The 17,364-nt window shown below is 42.4% G+C and overlaps 2 protein-coding genes across 2 annotated transcripts; both read left to right on the top strand.

The window, feature by feature from the left end:
* Positions 1–595: 595 nt before the first annotated feature.
* On the top strand, positions 596–3,016 carry LOC308054353 (uncharacterized protein; the record flags this gene model as incomplete). The annotated part of the gene is made up of 1 exon (XM_080366984.1): positions 596–3,016. A coding segment is annotated over one exon (564 nt), but the record flags the coding sequence as incomplete, so codon positions are not given.
* A 5,360-nt stretch (positions 3,017–8,376) lies between these two features.
* On the top strand, positions 8,377–17,059 carry LOC308054228 (uncharacterized protein). Its single transcript, XM_080366675.1, has 5 exons — positions 8,377–10,938; positions 12,507–12,745; positions 13,579–13,728; positions 14,713–14,746; positions 14,978–17,059. The coding sequence occupies exons 1-5, from the start codon at positions 10,879–10,881 to the stop codon at positions 15,188–15,190; spliced, it is 696 nt and encodes a 231-aa protein (XP_080222801.1). The 5' UTR covers positions 8,377–10,878; the 3' UTR covers positions 15,191–17,059.
* Positions 17,060–17,364: the final 305 nt, after the last annotated feature.

Below are 17,364 nucleotides of genomic sequence, written 5' to 3'. Positions count from 1 at the left end.
GAAACAATTTTCAGAAGGGTGCCTGCATGGTATTTTGGGGGTGAAATACTCACTGAATTGCATACGTGAGGAGTGTTTTTGTAGTTAGAAGTATAGGATGGAGCCAACACCTGACCACTATCAAAAGGACAGCCTGATTACATTTAGTGTTCAAGGTTTGATGTGACCAAAGGATTTGTTGTTGTCGTTAGTGTTCTAAAAGAAAATAATCATTTATTTACAGAAGCTGCAGAAGCCAAATTTGACATTGTTAATGAATGTTTCCCAGCAGTTCAGGAAAAACAGTAAGCTATTTGGAACAGATTGCATAGTATACTAATGTTTAAAAAACTACTTAGCAAATCTACTTTTATATAATTCTTTTCCTATAGTAAATGAGAAAAGTAGCATTTTGAAAACACAGCACTTGGTCATTTCAGAAAACATAAGCCATGTTGTTAAAATGAAGGTATTATCCCCTCCTAAGCCTTTGTCCCTGGCCAAGTCCTTCCTCCATCCTGCCCATCCTTGACTTGGTTCCTTTTCCAGACGTTCCCAGATTACTCCATTAATCTGGTAACATGCCTGTTGCCATTTCCATAACTCCTTTTGTTGTTGTTTTGACATAACTGCCATGTCTCCAAAGACGGTGAATAATGAAGTATCTTGCAAGTCGGTACCAAAGCAAACTGTCTTTCAAAATCTAAATAATTTGCAAGATAAACAAGAAAGTTGGAACAAGAAAAGCATGATTCAGGCGAAGTTTCGCAGAAATGATGACTCCCTTTTTGCAGAATCTAAGATGACAGACTGGAAAAAAGAGACACCTCAGCTTCTCTCAGATAGTTGTGGTCTTAAGGAGAAAAAGTCAAGCTTCAGTAATGGCTTTGAAAGTGATAATAGTTCTTTGTCAGCAGGAAAAAACCCAAGGCTTGAAAGTCAAAGACCAAACTCTGTCTTTCTTGAACATGTGGATGATGAAGATACAGAAGAAGAGCAATGTGAAGTAGATAACAAAGTCTGTGAAGCACTGAAACAAGAAAGTGAACACTTGTGCTTGAATAGGCATGAAGAAAATGTAAGAGCAGCATTTCACTCAGGCACCAAAGTAAGTTATATAAGGATGATTCAATCACAAAGGTATTTTCTAAGGGTGATAAAGGTAAGAACCAAAAGGTAAACTGGATTTCTGTTAATATTTCATGTATATCCATCTTTTGATCATCCTTTTTTTATATTAGAAAATGCCTTTACTCCTAACCAAAGGAGTTTCTTAGGTATAAGAATAGTGTTGGGCAGTATTTTCAGTATTTTTTTTTATTGGTTGCAGTGGTTTTGCAGGAAAACAAATAGGCAGTATAATTTTTCTGAAATAAATTCAGTTTTTCTCAGTTGTATGTACGGTTTTTATCTGTCAAGATTTATTGCCATTTAGTAAAATACCTGGTGTGATGGCTGAAAGTGAGGAACCAAAAAGTTTGAGTAAGATTGAGAGCAGGAAGTTAGTGATTTTCCTGGAGCAAAGTAGAGGAAAAGGAGCGTGTTCCAAAACAATGTAACTGAAATGAAAGCTAGAGTTAGGCTGACATGAAGAATTGCTTCTCCGGAGCTTTGCAGAGCCAGGGCTAATGACTTAGGGCTAATGTCATTGCTGTCTCCTCAGAGATTCCCATGGAAAAACTGAAGGCCTTGTAAAACAAAGCTCAACAAAGTTTCCCTGTTGTCTTACACAGGAAAAGCATTTTTAAAGTTGTCGATGGGTGGCTAAGAAGGTGCTTGTTTCTGCTATTTCCAGCTGTTTGGTCAATATCTTCTAGGAAAAATCACCTGAACAGGAAGAAGAGGAGAAGGAGCAGGAAAAGGAAGACACAGGTGAAGAGCTACGAACTGCAGTTGTTGAGGGTGTGAAAAACTCTATTTGTAATGATAGCCATCAAGTCCACAGTGCTTCCAAAGACAACACTGGTGAGAGAAGTGAGTTAGTGAATACTGATCCCCGTTCTTCCTCTATAAATATTAATGCACAGAAAATGAACTGAAATGGTGATTGACTTCTGAAACAGTAAGTTTTTCCCTTGCCTGTGAACCCTAGTGGGCATTGGCAAGGAGGAAAGTAGCTTTTGTTCCTTTTCGTTCATTCCTGAAGAACAAATTGTGGCCTTGGATTCCAAACGATGCTACATGGAGCAGGTGTCATTCTTGGTTTTGTTGCTGTGTTCTCCCTGAAGCGATCAGAACAAAACGCACAGTTGAAAAAGAGGAGGATTAGAGAGTCTTGGGTGTGACAGTAGTATTCCCCTTTCTGGCCCGTACTGTCAGACTGAGAAGTTGTGATTGCTCTTGGCTGAAGCCTGGGAAAGATTTGAGTCGATCTGAGAGAAAGCTGTTCTGTTCCAGTGCCTCACCTTGTCCAGTTTTAAAACGTAGAAAGTCTCTCCAGTGCCACGCTTGTGTGTGCTTGAAAGCATTGCCATGTCAGTCAGGGCTGAGCACTCTGGTACTCACCTCAGGTCTTGGAGCAGGAGGAGAAGGCACACTTTCCACTGTGTGTCTCCAGAGAGTAGAGTGGTGTGGTAGATGTTACCAGAGCGTGTGTAGCTGCTGATCAAATGCTACAGAGCGGGCCTGGCAGAACCTGCTGTATTCCAGGTGTTGTGCCTATACATGCTCTTCTGTCTGTGCATTTTACCATAAGCCTGCATTTGGCACAGTGTGAGTAGTCCTAGCTGAGGCTGGAACCAGCAGTTCCCCTCTGCTAGGACGGGTGCCCTCACTGGTCTCTAGCTCCTTTCCCATTTTTTGTGTGCATGTCTCCACAAGAGCGAATCCTGAATCAGTTTTACCTAACGGACTAGCTTAAAACAGAGAAATGAAGATAGTTTAATCTGGCCAGGAACCTACCGAGACTGAGCCTTGCGTGTGCCTAGTAGAGAAGAGATTCGGATGTTAGCCCCCTGAGATAGAGACAAGTTGTGTGTTTGGGGTGAGATTTTGGGCTGTGAGCCTCTCCTCTTTTTCAATGGCAACGCTTAGCTGTATACCTTCTGGGAAGGTGCAGGGTAAAAACTGCTAGTCAAGGAAGGTCTTTTCTGGTAGTGCTACAAAAGGAGCATTGTTTCTTGGTGATTTTAGCGTGAAGATGTGTCGGGTGGTGTTTCTATGGTACTTCTTGTACAGTGGATGGTGGTAGTCAGTGGCAATTTCTGGAGCTGTGGACTGGAGAGCAGGTGACCTAAACTCTGTATGCCACAGGGCTGCAGCGTGCTGGAGCCTTTTCCAGAGTGTGACCCAAACACGTCTTCAGTGCTGCTTGTAGCTGTGTCAGCTGTTGTGCATAGTCATCTTCTGCTGGAGAGGTGGCGATCCAAAGGAAGGACCATGATGTTGTGTGCTGGGTGTGAAGAAACCCTTGAATTCAACACTCACTCCTTAGTTTGTCCTCAGCAACAGAACCGCTGTGCATCTTTTGGGCGCAGGGGTGATGGGGAAAAGCAGAGTGAAATAGAAGGGCTCAGTGTCTCACCTCTTACTGCCTTTGTAGGTGCCCTGACTGCGGTGGGAGCAGAGGAAGAGGAAGATGCTGAATCTCCCTGGGATTCTGAGGTATTTCCCGTGAAGGACACCGGGGTTCCCAGTGGGGCGGGGGTGGGGAGCGAGATCCAGAAGCACTCGGAGCTTGGGCCCTGCCGCGGCTGAGGCTTATTTCCCCTTCTCCTGGTTCTGCTGTATGTTTGTAACTGGGGGCCCTTGAAATACTTGTGCTGTGTGCTAGCTGTTCAGCGAGGCTTGGGATGAAGGTAGGTCGAGCTAATGATTTGGGTCTCATGGCAGCTGGCCCTTGGAGTTGGGTTTCTGGTACAGTATTGCGGCAGTGAAGTTTCTTGCTGCTTAAAATAGTCTGAGCTCCTCACGGGGGCTGGCGGGATTGTTGCTTTTTCACCACACAACTCTATTCCGCTGACGTGTTCAGTGGTTGCCCTTAGGGTCTGCAGCCTAGATGATGAGCTGCTTTGGGAAAGAGCCTTTCTACCGTTTTGGCCCTTTTTGAGAGTAGCGTTCAACAGAGATACCACACGTGCTGGCTGTGTTTGCCCTTTTAGTTCTTCCTGTCTGTGGGAATGGGTTAGAAGAAAGCGGGCAGAGTCTGTAGCTTACGCCCTCTGACTTTTCTTGTGAGGAAGAAGGAACTCTTCCCCACCCGCTTCTTAAAAATACAAGGCTAAAATATTATTGGGGGGGTTTAGGTAGCTTTGGTTTCTGTAAGCTTTGTCTTGCTTGTCTTTGTTCAGCCCAAATAGTCTTTGTTCAACCCGTGCAACTGGGAGTAGCAGTGTGTTCGCTCCCCACTGCAGGACGTGTGCCTGGGGAACGTCAGCACAAATTTGAGTATCGGGTACCAGTTCAGTCCGAAAGTTGTGTCCCCCCCAGACCTGCAGTTACGGGTTGGCAACCCACAGCTCGAGTTACCGTGTTAATTCTCCCTTGCGGCTGTGCAGTTTGCCAGCGTGGCAGACTAGTTTAGATGAGTTGTGAGGTTTTTGCCTAAGATCTGAAAACACACAAGTCTGCTGTGATTTTCCAATATACTGTGTCTTGATGTGCCCTTTCCAAGGGGCTGATCAAAGGCTTTTGTGATTCCATGCTGTGCAAGTTGGCTTAGCAGGAACATTTTGCGTAGAAATGAGTTGAGAATTTGTACCGATGCTCACGCCCGTGTTTTATGCTCTACAGACGGATTCTGAAAGTCTGGAAGAAGGATCACCTGGTGTGTTGCTTCCAGCTGCAGACAGACATGGAGCGCGCTCACGGATTGTTTCAGGGGAGCGCCACACCGGTAACTTCCTGGTGGACTAAATGTTTGCCTGTAAACACGTATAGGCTGAAGTGAGCTTTTATCGATGTCTGCCTTAGGAATGCACTTACGGTGTGGGTGCGCGCTATAGCAATGGAGTGCTTAGTATTTGTTAATTAACACCAGCTATCACGGCGCTTGCCGGCAAGTTGTAAAGGAAGTTACCTTGTTTGCGTTACGTGTGCCCTTTGGATGTGTTTGTATCTCTTTGGGTTCGGGTTCTTGTGGCATAGTGCTGAAAGTGTATGTGGTTTAGGGCTGACCTGTCTGAACACCTGGACATTCTTGGATGATAACGTAGCAGAAGAAAGCTATGATCTGGCCAAGCACTTTTCCCCCCCTGTCTTAATTTTTGATACCTTACTGTTACGCTTTGCCTAGGAGCTAAAACGTGACTGAAAGTTCAGGGTTTGTTGTGAAGGGCTTCTGCCTGTAGTTTGTGACGCTGTCTCTTGAGCATCTGGAGTGTAGAATGGCAGGGAAGTTTTGCTGTTGGCGTAGAACTCTCATCTGAAGGATTTCTTTTTTACTAAATGGTCAGTCCTGCTTGTAGTGTAAGTACAATAGAATAGCTGAAGAAGCTAATCCAGTAAGCTGGAAGCAAAACTTTAAAAGCTCCTGGGAGTTTGTAAATCTACTTGTCGAGTAGTTGTCATGAAAGTCTGCTTTGTATGAATCTACTAAGATGAGTTTAAAATCAGTGTAAAAAGGGGATAAAAGGTGATTATGATAATCTTGCTAAGGTATTTCCATACTGCTAGACCACCAAGTTTCCTGAAATCAAATGCTGTTTGTTTTTTAATCATTTTTTTAAATACAAAAGTTTTGCTATGGAGTCATTCTTAATAACATTCCATACACTTCTTTCATGAGAGGACTCAAACTGTAAGATGACTAAAGCAGAGGACTTGAGAAATATAGGTGGGCCAGTAGATTGTGTGGGTTTGTAAGTGATTTAATGTTGGAAAAAAATCTTAAAAAAAATGAAACTGTTTGGAACTGTGCTATAAATGCAGATTACAACCAATTGTAATTTGGGTTTTTTCTTTTCTTGCAAGCTGAACCAGAACAACCTGATAAGAACTAGTTTGATTCTTCCTCATTGAATGATGTGTATGAGATTTCTATGTCTGCACCCATGTTTTCTCTGTCCTATCGATGGAAAGGAAAATATCCCTCAACATCACGGTCATAGAGCTGTTATTTTATATAATTCATAGTGTTATTTTATGATAATTCATTACAGCAGACCAGCTTTGGCTTTTGAAATAATCTTTGTAGAAAGCAGGATTCAGCTCCTCAAAATAAGTATTTTGATCTTGTTTTGTTAACAAGCAAATCCTTATTGCTTCCTATAGATTGTCCTAGTTCTGTATTATTTCTTAAATCCAATGTGCATGATGGGAAGCGTGCATTGTCCATTTCTTGTATACTGATACAAATGCTGGATGATGAGGTAAATTGAATGTTAAGTATCGCAGTCTCGATGAAATAATGCTTGCAACTAATACTTAGTTGTAGAAACTACTGATGTTGAATGGAGTAAAAATTTTATAAATTAAATAAATTTGAATAAAATAACACTTTCTGAAACATTTTTCACTTCCAGGCTTTTTGGAGAATTCCAACAATTCCCAGGTAAGTATTTGTTCATGTCAGACTGACTACTTGTTCTGCTCATTAAATATTATAGAGTTACTTTAAGTGTGGTGGTTTTTTTGTCATTGGATTGTCTTTCATAGCTGAAGGCCCCTGAATCTGTTTTGGAAAGGAGTGAAACCTCTCCTAACAAAAAGCAACAGAAGTCAGGTAACGTTCACTTCATGTGGTTCTGGGTTTAGCTTCGTAATCTTTCTAGATAGGAGTATTTATTAAAGCATCTGATTTGTTTTGCAGATCTTTTGGAGGAACTCGGCTTAGGAGATGCAGAAGGTGTTGAAGGTATTCATAACAATCTCTTTGTAGTGTTCTTTTATGGACAGACACTTTGTACTTGCAATTTTCTTTCTAATATTAAATTAATGGCTCTAGCAAGGCATCCCGGGAGCAGAAGGTGTGCTGAAATATACCTCGGTGTATGTGTTTGCTCCCTCCTCTAGTCTGCTGTTCAGCACTGTCCATACCCTTCCATGATGTACGCTTCCTACACCGTACTTGCTGTCATCTCCCCTTTTCAGGCAGTCCTGAAGTCTGCTTTTCTTTCCGTGGCTCACCCCCCCCCCCCCCCCCTTCCTGATTGTCTTGGTCCTTTGAGCATGTGCTGTGGCTGATTCCAGGCTAGGGATCTGTAGGCTAGGCTGTCCAGGAGCTGCCCGTGAGCCACAAAGGGTAATTCTTGGGCTCGTACCGTAGCTGTAGTTTTCAGGAATTATTACTTGCCTGGCTTTTCTCTACTTGCCTGGCAGTTGTTTTGAAACATGTACAAACACGTTCCTCTGAGACTTCCCTCTCTTGTATCATGGAAAATGACCAGCAGGCTCAGAGGCAGGGGAGGGAGGTGAGGAAGAGAGACAAGATGGGAGGAAATTAGTGTCAGCGTGTTTCAGGAATTCTCTTTTCTTCAGAAACAAGGCTAAAGTTGAGGCGGCTAGCTGGTCGGCTACGTATTTGGGAGAGGATATGTAACCTTAATGGGTTTTTAATGTCTTTGTTCTAATGTTTTTTAATTTGCATATTTGATAATTTGTGTTGTATTTTGTGTTAATCACACTTGTTAATGATGAGAAACAATTTGCCACTCAGGTTTTAGAGTTTCTACAATTGGCTATTGACAATATAAACCAGAGAGAGGTGAACAGATATGCAGAAAAGTAAGCGGACTTGTAACTTCTAAGTATAGAATACAAATAGTTCCAAGTTCTTTGGCATCTTTGCTTTAGGGGAAGAAAAAAAAAAAGTATTGTTGTTCTTTGGACAATAATAGAGATGTAACTTCTCTCTAGAAGTATCTCCCTCCTTCTCCTCTCGCTCTTCTCCCTTTCATGTGTTTGCAATGGGTAAGCAACAGGTCCCCTTTTGCCCTTTATTTTGCACAGTGTTCTGGTAAGGCACACAGATATTTGTTAGAGGTTGTTCAGTTAAAACGTGAGTTTTCGTTATGTCTGTATTCCACAGTAATGTGTAGTGTAGCCCCATAATGGACCAGTACGTTACAATTTTACAAACACAGAAAGGAACGGTTGCCTTTTCATGGCTTGTTTCATGTCAGCTGTTTTTCCTCTGTGGCTTTATTCATTTGCGTCATGCTGGTTTTTACCCATATGTTATCTTGAAGGTCAGGTGCTAAGAAGTAGATGCAAAAATTTCTTTCTTTCAAACAGTTTATGTTTGGATTTGGGTTTAAGGAATTTAGGTTGCTTCAGCAAAGCATCATGATTCCTGCAGCACAAATATTTCTGACTCTAAAAGGGTTGAAATGGCATCCTTGCCAACTTGATTTCATAAATCTGGAGAACGGGTACAGTATCTTTCACAGTTAAATGTTCAGTGAGAGCTGGAATTTCCCATTCTATTTACTTTGTTACTGACTCATAGTAATAATTCTTAAAATTATTTTTGAGTCAAAATAAAATAGCGGTGTTCTCATGTTTTCTGTATAGCAAAGTAGCTGCTGTCCACTGTAATCTGCAAAAAGTCGTTATGTACATTATGTACAATTTATGAAGAAGGAAGTCTCAGAATAGAGTGGAGAGGTAAAGACTAAGTGGAAAGAACTACGATGACGAGAAGTCATCTTTCAATGCTAGCTAGAGAGCAGACAGAGTAAAAGGTGGGGGAATGACAGGCAAAAATACTGGAATCTGGTTTACCCTGTGAATTTTTTATATACATTTTTTTGAATGACGGGCTCTTCAGAAGCCTTGGAGTAGGGTTCTGCCAGTGTTTTAACTAAGAATTTCTCCCTGTGCTAAAAGTGAAGAACCCTTGACAATGAGGAGTCATCCTCTTTCACAGTGTTGACAGAAGCCAGTAACACAGAAAATAGACTCATGAATTACTGCTCCAAGAAAAGAAGAAATTTTACTTGCAACAGCTAATGGGAGAAGTCCTTAGCTTTTTAGTTGATGTTTTTTGAGTTATTTTTCCAGTGGTTGGAAAAATAATTACTGACTCGAGTTACTGACAGGATGAGAACTGGAATTTTGCAGGTAGAAGAACACTGTAGCCTTTCACCTTTCCTGCTTCTTCCTTGTTCTGTACCCATCATACCGAAATGTCAAGACTGATTAAACCCTGTGGAAAAGGATTCTTAGGGGCTCCAATGTTGTTAAAATCTTACCTAAAAAGGGAGACTTCAGGCTCAAATAGCTGCTGCTGAAATCTTTCCTGTTGACCATGATGGGCAAGGCTGAACAGGAGTTAGGGTTGCTTTTCATTCTAGCAGCATGGCACCTAATTTTAAAGTGACTGCACTCTGAAACAGAATCCAAAAGACGAAGGCACCTACGTACTCTGAACAGAGAATGTGACTTGCATCCTTATTAGGGCAGTACAAAACCCTGGGTGCTCGCAGGTCTGCTTTTACCCAGCTTTCAGGCAGATACAGTTGAGCAGAAAAGCTTATTCAGTCTGTGTTGTGCAGACAGGAGAGGTGTCACAGCTCTCCTGCATCCACAAAATATTGAAGTCTATCTTCTAAGCAAAATTGTGGTGCCCATGTTACGTGATGGGGGTGATGGCACATATCAAATTGTATGGTAGGAAGCTGCCTGCATTTTGCTGTTTGTGACCTGAATGAACATTGGTGAAGTGACAGAAGAAATCTGGTAAGCGTACCTTTGTGGAAGCAGAGTAGGAGCAGCCCCGTCTGTCTGACCGACTGACCACCCGCTGCTGTACGTGGGTGCAGAGGCTTCTAGGAGTAGCACGTAGACAATGAAAGTTTGTAAAAGGAGTCACCTACAGGAGAAAATGCCAAGAGTAAGGTTGGCCTTGTGACTCATAAATAGCGGACCCTTTTGTATTTTTATGATTTTATCTATGTTCTTCCTGTCTTGCTCGCTTTTCTTGTGGGAAGAATGTTGTGTCCCTCTCCAGCAGCGAAGCTTTGTGTATTGAAAGGCTATTAGGTAGAAGCCATAGGATTATGGAGCAGGAAAGGAGATGCAGAGTGATTAAGGTGAAAAGAATCCATCTCTGGTTTTAGATGCCACACTTGACCTGCTGGGACTTGTTTCTTTCTGAATACTTGTTCCTTCAAAACGTTCAGTGTGCCTTCCACACAAACAATACAATGAGTTGCTGCTTCTAAATTGTGTCTGGAACTATCTGGAGTCCAGTTCTCAGATATAACAGAGATTCAAGGTAGGCACCCCATAATGGGGAGCCCAGACTGAGTGAGTGCCTGCTTCCGAGGAGTTTGTGACCTGTCCAGTATTACGTAGAAATTCTGAGAGAGGAGAGGATGGAATCCAGTTTTCAACAGCAAAAACATCCGGATCATGGGTTATTTCTCCACACTTCACAAGCCTGTCTTTCATTCAGTGGCCCGTCCATGTCTTCTGGAACAGATGGGGCAGCAGTTTGACTGAAATACTCTGTCTAGATCCATGTCTAGAGACACATTTGTGTCGTGCAAGGAATAAAGCTGGGGTCTTAAAGATTTCAAGCCTGTGACTTTGTTGTTCATGATTTTCTGTGCGCAACACATAGGGAAACTGAAATTGCTGGAGGAATACTGTGTGGCACACTGTGTCAGAGATACAGAGGTGTGTATCTATGTATGAGAGAGAGGTTGTGCATGTTTAAGAAACAGGAATGGCCTCTTTGTGACCATATGTAGTGATTTTCAGCAAATTTCTCTTATACATTAAAAAGTAGAATGCCTTGGAAGAAAGGAATTCACCCAGATGCATCTTAAATCTGTGTTACGATAATCTTCTCTCGGAGTGCACAAATTTGAGGGGATATATTTTATGTTAAGATTTTTGTCACAAGTAGGATGATTCAAGATGCACTCTAGGTGTAAATAAGTAGTGTTAAGTCATGCTGGTTATAAAAATGTGTGGTTTTTCACTGCAGGTGAGAACTCGGGATCTACCTTTCATATGTCATCATCAGCTGAAAAAGACGACGTGAAGGATGCCGTTGAATATTATGGGGTGCAGGTATGTAAGCCCAAATATTTTGGATTACAGTCTGATTCAGTAAGTTGTACTATACACTAAGGTAAAGAAAAACTTACCAGTCTGTGAATATTGCTGAAGAGAGAGTCCTGTAGGTGAAGGCTGCGTTACAGTCTTGGGTTCCTGATTTCTGGGATGAGGGCAGGAGCAGGCAGGTTTCCCTAATAAATCCTTTCCTTTGCACCTTGGAGTGGAATTTATTATTTCTGAAGCTTGGGTGAAGAAATAATCCTCCCTTAGCCAGTTCTCCGTGTGGTGAACGGTAAGAAGCTTGTCATGTTCATTCCCGTTGGGTTAGCTTAGGTGGCCGGGGACTGTACAATGCCAGACGGTAGAGTGCGATGGAGGGAGGAGGGTGGGTGAGAAAAATGTTGGCAGTTTTAATGAAAAACGGTATTAAAGCAATAAAACATGAAAAATAAACATGCTCTGTGACAAATGCCGGCAGTTACAGCAAGCAAGCAGGCTAAAAGGTAAAAGCAACCCTAATGCCTAGGCAAACCTAACCCAAGAAACTGCTGTCTCTGAGTCCTTCTCTTGTTAAGAAGATGGTGTGCAGTGAACCTTTCATTTAGTGTCCCTTGATTTTTGTAATGAAAATGGCTTTCAAAATGCCTTATTTCTATTATAGGATGAGTTTGCAACAGAAATTGCATAGATTAACTGTAGTAATTTTTCTTGATAATCTTTCTGTCTGTACCTGTTTACTTAAGGATAAATATATTTTAGAAACTATCAACTTGATAGAAAAAACAGCACATGAAAATCACACTGATAAGGCAGAAATTTTCACATCAGAAATTTCACAGCAGAAAATGAGGAATTGCACAGTGCTGACAAGCAGTTCTAAGTCCAAAACCTTGGAAAGAAAGAGATGCAAGAATGTGGGTTGAAAATGAGAAGAGGAAATTGAAAACAAGTTTTAAAAACGTTACAGCAGAGCTAAAGCAGCTGCTTGGTGAAATTAATGAAACTGGGAAAACTCCTTCCCTTGTGTCCATAGAACTCTATTGGTTCTGATTCTGAATCAAAGAATGAAAATAGCTTCTGAACAGGGTCCTGACTAATAATTCATGTGCTGTGATATCTGCGTGGTGTGTCTTCATTGCCTTTCACTAAAATTCCTCTTTCCTGTGAAACCAGTTGTGTTTGTGGGTTTGGGATCTTTTTTTTTCTGTTCCTCCCTTTTTCAGGGAGCAGGAGCCCAGCACAGTTCCACTTGATATTCTTTTCTGGTGGTGTTACAACTGACATTGTGCAGTCCTTCTAACTCTTTGTCCATCAGTAATGCTTTCACTTCATTGTTGTTCTCATGTTTTAAGAGACATTATTGTTTTCTTTCTAAGGGCTGTATTCTTGTTATCTTTAATCATGAGTGAATTCAAAGCACTTTCAATGACATGATACGCTTTGTAGTGTAATTTTGTGAAAAGGCTTCTCTAATGTTATATTATTTCAGGGGTAAACCCTGAATTAATCAATCTTGGATGTGGTGTTTCTGTCTTTTAGAAATACTAAGAAATACATGAAGCTTAACTTTCTTTTTATAGGTTGAGAAGGAAAAAAGCAAACGAAGAATTTCAAAAGTGCAGGCGGTGGCGAAACAGGAATGTCTTGGTAAATTAAATATACCATCAGACAACATCACTAATCGGCAAATGAAACAAAAGATTACTGTAAGGAAGAATGACTGTTTGAAAATGGAGAATGAAAACACTATAGAAGAAAAAGACAAAAAGAATTTTTCATCTGAGGAGAGCTCAAAATTGATTAAAATGCCAATGAAATGGTAAGCTAAGGAAATACTCTCTAGTTCTTATTTGTAGTACTATGTAAGTGTCTTAGGTTTTCTAATACTGTGGTAGGTGAAGTAGTTTCCTCAGTGGTGAAAGCCATAGTGAGTAGTCCACTGCTTCTCAAAAAGTGAAGAAAATGTCTTTTTAGAAAACACAACGCTCACGATATTCAAATCTATTGCCTGCTCTAAAAAAAGAAAAGGAAATAAAAAATAAAACCCCCACCCAAATTCCTGTGATTTCCTTGTCAATACTGAGGCAAAATGCATCTTCAAAACCAGAACTGAAGACTGGAAAAAGCAGTTATTTTTGTAGGAAATGGCCACCTAGAAAAGAAAAGTAGGAACTTGGGGTTTGCTACTACTCCCTTTTCTAGGTGATTTTAGTGATCTCCGTGCAGTTGGTGTTTTCCTTTTCATTAAGTTAATATTTGTCGGGAGAGGGGAAAAGATGGTATTACCAAACGAATCTCAAAAGTCTAAAGAAGGCACACGTATTTTTATGTAAACCTAAAGCAGGAGTTTTTTCCTGTCTGTCCTTCAAAGGAATCTCTGCTCTAGATGCTTTCTGTAACATGGATATTATAGGTATTCCAGCTTAACCTGGCTCTAGCTCAGATTCCACGTGTCCCCCTCACTCCTAGGGGCAGGTGTTTTAAGTACTTGGGTATCTTCCACGATCTTTGCAGTCAAGTCTGTGTTTTTATAGTAGATATTTTTTGTCTCAGTCGTTTCTGGACATCATCTTATGTCTGTTTCACAGAAATATTTTTTGTAAGCCTGCTCACTTGGTGATTTATTTTTTTTCCCCTTTCTGTTTAATGCAGCAAAATTGCCCTGAATGCCAAAGTTGCAAAGAAAAGTAGAAGGCAGCCTTCAAAGCAGAAGGCTCATCAGCAGATGAGCTCTTCCAGTGGCAATCATGGTCAAGTACGGGATGATAGCACTTCCAGTGAAACATCTGAGGATGAAGGAAGGTATGCATAAAAGGAATGTTGAAAACAAAACTTACTTAATGATGTAAATTGACCTAAGAGCTAGAGGCAAGTTTGAGGTTTTGTTGTGTGTTGAGGCTTTTTGTAAACCTGATGCATATGAAGATTCTTGTTCTATCTTGTGACCACACTACCTGGTGCACTTCGTGTTGACAAACACTTCGCTTTTGTTTAGAGTGCTTTGAGCATGCTGGCCAAGTTAATGATAAGGTTACTGTGCACAAATTCTGATAAATTACATGAGTGTGTGCACAGGCATAGAAGTATTTTATGTGTTTAAAAAGGGCGAGGAGAGACTTACAGAAAAGCAACATCACTCTTTCACTGCAGGTATCTCAGGATTTTTTTGCCCTGCTCCCCGCTCCACCTTTTCTCTTGCAGCTGTGTACCCTCCTGACTTCTTGCCCACCCTGAACTTACTTGTGTGGGTTGTGGCAAAGTGAGAAAGAGAAGTTGTTGACACTGTTCAGCCCTAGCTAAAAATCTGGTGTGTTATCAACACTGTTTTGGTCAGAAATCTAACACACAGCCCTGTGTGGGCTGCTGTGAAGAAAATAAACTGCATCCCAGCCAGACCCAGGACACCAGAGAATCCAAAATTACAGTTCTTTGACCTGTAGGAGAAGGATTCTCGGTACTGAAGAGAGCTAAACCCCTGGTATTAAACAGGGAATGCACGTAAGCGTATAGCTACATGTCTGTAGCTGTAAGATTTCTGTCACTTTGCGTGAAGTTTAGGGAACAGTTATTTCAACTATTTGCTTAATATCTTGCGGAAAAATTAGCCTTCCAGTAGACATTAATAGCACACAATAATTGTTTCAGTCTTGAACTATATCTAGCAAAGTTACTATACCAGATTTTAGTTTAATTCAGTTCTGCAATTAAGTTTTCAAAGCAACTGTAGGTATTATTCATAATGCAAAGTAAGCATTTCAGTACTGAAATATATTTCTTGTTTTCTAGACCTGCAGCAACAACCAGGAGTGAAAGGAACGAGGTACTGTAAAACTAGTTTCTTGATAAGCAGTCTCTATCAGCTTTTAATCACTTAGGTGGGAGCAGTGTTTATGTAGTGATCAACCAGATGTACAAATTGCTGCTGGTATGCAGCTTGATTGTATTTGAGACAAATCTGTGGGCTGTGAAGGAGAGAATGAATCATTCATGCATTTGGAATGGTCTGTAATACTAGACAGTGGAATTACAGAAAGTACTGTATTTTTTGTAGGTCAGCATACCAATGGAAGTAACTGATGACCCTGGTTTAACTCGCTCATCTGACCCAACTTCAGAGGATGTGGAATTACGAACTTCAACCTACAAGGAGGCTATGCTGCTGTTAGAACAGCTTCGTGTGGATCATACTGGTATGTTTTCAAGTCACCGTCTTCAGCTGTTACAAGTTCCCCTTAAAACATGGTTTCTTTGTATGCATTCCTAAGTATTTTAATTTCATATTTTGATATAGTATCTCTTTGTGACTAGAGATCCCCCTCAAAAGCTGTGAAACTGTCACCTAACCTGAGATGTTGCCTGCATTACCAGCCGATGTGCCTTACGTTATCATTGGTTCTCTGTCTAGTCAGAGCTGGAGAAGCAGTTTCTTGCAAAGTACAGTTCAGCTCCTTCTAATGCGGTCATCAAAAGTCAGCAAGAGCTTTTTCTTCTTTATATCCCCTTGATGTGGTTTAAGCCCAGCCACACCTAAACACCTAAGCACCACACAGCCACTCACTTGTTCCACCCCAGTGGGGTGGGGGAGAGCATCGGAAAGGGAAAAGTGAGAAAACTCATGGGTCGGCATGAAAACAGTTTAATAGCAAAAGCCACGCACGCAAGCAAAGCAAAGCAAGGAATTCATCCAGCACGTCCCATGGGCAGGCGGGTGTTCAGCCATCTCCAGGACAGCAGGGCTCCGTCACGCATAACAAATACTTGGGAAGACAAAGTGCCATCACTCTGGATGTCCCTCCCTTCCTTCGTCCTCCCCCAGCTTTATATGCTGAGCATGATGCCGCGTGGCATGGCACATCCCTTGGGTCAGCTGGGGTCAGCTGTCCCAGCTGTGTCCCGGCCCGGCTCCTTGCGTACCCCCAGCCTGCTGGCTGGTGGGGTGGGGTGAGGAGCAGAAAAGGCCTTGGCTCTGTGTGAGCGCTGCTGGGCCATAAGGAACACATCCCCGTGCTACCAACCCTGTTTGCGGCACAGCTGTAAAACATGGCCCCGTACCAGCGACTGTGAAGAAAATTAACACTATCCCAGCCACAACCAGCACACCCCTCAACAGCTAATGACAAAGAGTACAGCAAAATAATGGCTTTGCTTAAAAATAGTAAGTACATATATATAACAAATTTCAACTGTCATAAGATGCTTGCATATATGCACACGGCATTATATAAACATAAGCATCACTTACTAGGGCTCTTAAACTATGCTAAAATTTCATTAGGCAAGTGTTAACCTTGGCCGAAGGCCAAACTCCCCGCCCAGTGCTGCCACTGCCCCTCCTTGACGAAACGGGGTGAAAAAGCTTGTGGGTCAGTGTGAAGGCAGGGCTGTCACTTCCCAGTGACTGTCACTGGCCAAACAGACTCCACCGATTAAAATACATTTGGATAGTGAGAAACAAAGACCCCAAACCTGAGAAGGACACGTCGGCACCCCCCCTGCTCAAGCTCTGCTGCGCTCCTTCCCCGCCACCTCCCCAGGCAGCACGGGGAGGCTGCGGTCTGCAGTCAGGACGTAGCAGTTTCTCTCTGCTGCTCCTTCCTCGTCCCTTTTCCCTGCTCCAGTGTGAGTCCTCCCCCAGGCTGCAGTCCTTTGGGGAAAATCTCCTCCAGCCTGGGCCCTCCATGGGTCGCAGGTCCTTCGGGAAGGATCCGCCTGCTCTGGCACGGGGTCCTGCGCAGCACTGCGCTGTGGGTATCTGCTCCAGCATGGTTCTCTCAGGGGCTGCAGGGGAATCTCTGCTCTGGCACCTGGAGCAGCACCTCTCCCTCCTCCTTCGCTGACCTGGGTGTTCGTTTGCGGGGCTGGTTTTCACATGCTTTTCCCCTTCTCTGCCCGTGTGGTGGTTTCGCCCTTTCCTACGTTTGTTTTTCCTGAGGAGCTGCCAGCACGGCTGAGAGGCTCAGCTGTGCCCTGCGGTGGGTCCATCGAAACCGTCCATGTCCAGCACGGGACGACCCCTGGCTCCTTTTCACAGGGACCTTCCCGCTACCGAGACCTGCCACCTGCACCTAATGCAGCAAAGCATTGAACAGCTTATACATTGGGCAGTATTTGTGCAGCTTTGTGTCTTTTCTGTCTCAAACCAGGTTCTGCTACTTTGTTAAAACTGCAAAACATACTTCTTGAATATGAACAGAGACTAGAACGTGGGACAAATCAGTATACAGCTCTCTCACTCGAAGTAAGGGAATTGGGAGATGAAAAGAGGGAGTCACGGTTCAGAGCGGAGAAGACTCAAGATTTGAAATCCATATTGGCTCACCAAGAAGCAGAATGGAAAAGGGATATCCAAAGCCTTAAGTATGTAAATTGTGGTCTGATAATGTATTATCTTGTCAGTGGTTTTGTTCCGAAAGACTCTGATGGTGCAGGCAACAGGAT

The sequence above is a fragment of the Falco punctatus genome (genome assembly GCF_963210335.1).
Source record: "Falco punctatus genome assembly, chromosome: 16".
NCBI classification, from domain to species: domain Eukaryota; kingdom Metazoa; phylum Chordata; class Aves; order Falconiformes; family Falconidae; genus Falco; species Falco punctatus.
The sequence above is the reverse complement of the archived record's forward strand: the minus strand, read 5'-3'. Positions and strand labels throughout refer to the sequence as shown.

What these genes read in the sequence shown, in the direction of transcription:
- LOC308054228 (XM_080366675.1), top strand. Translation starts at nt 10,879, where the DNA reads ATGTCATCATCAGCTGAAAAAGACGACGTGAAGGATGCCGTTGAATAT. An exon ending in TTGAATATTATGGGGTGCAG is followed by an intron (nt 10,939 to 12,506) that starts GTATGTAAGCCC and finishes TTCTTTTTATAG; the next exon opens with GTTGAGAAGGAAAAAAGCAA. An exon ending in ATTAAAATGCCAATGAAATG is followed by an intron (nt 12,746 to 13,578) that starts GTAAGCTAAGGA and finishes TGTTTAATGCAG; the next exon opens with CAAAATTGCCCTGAATGCCA.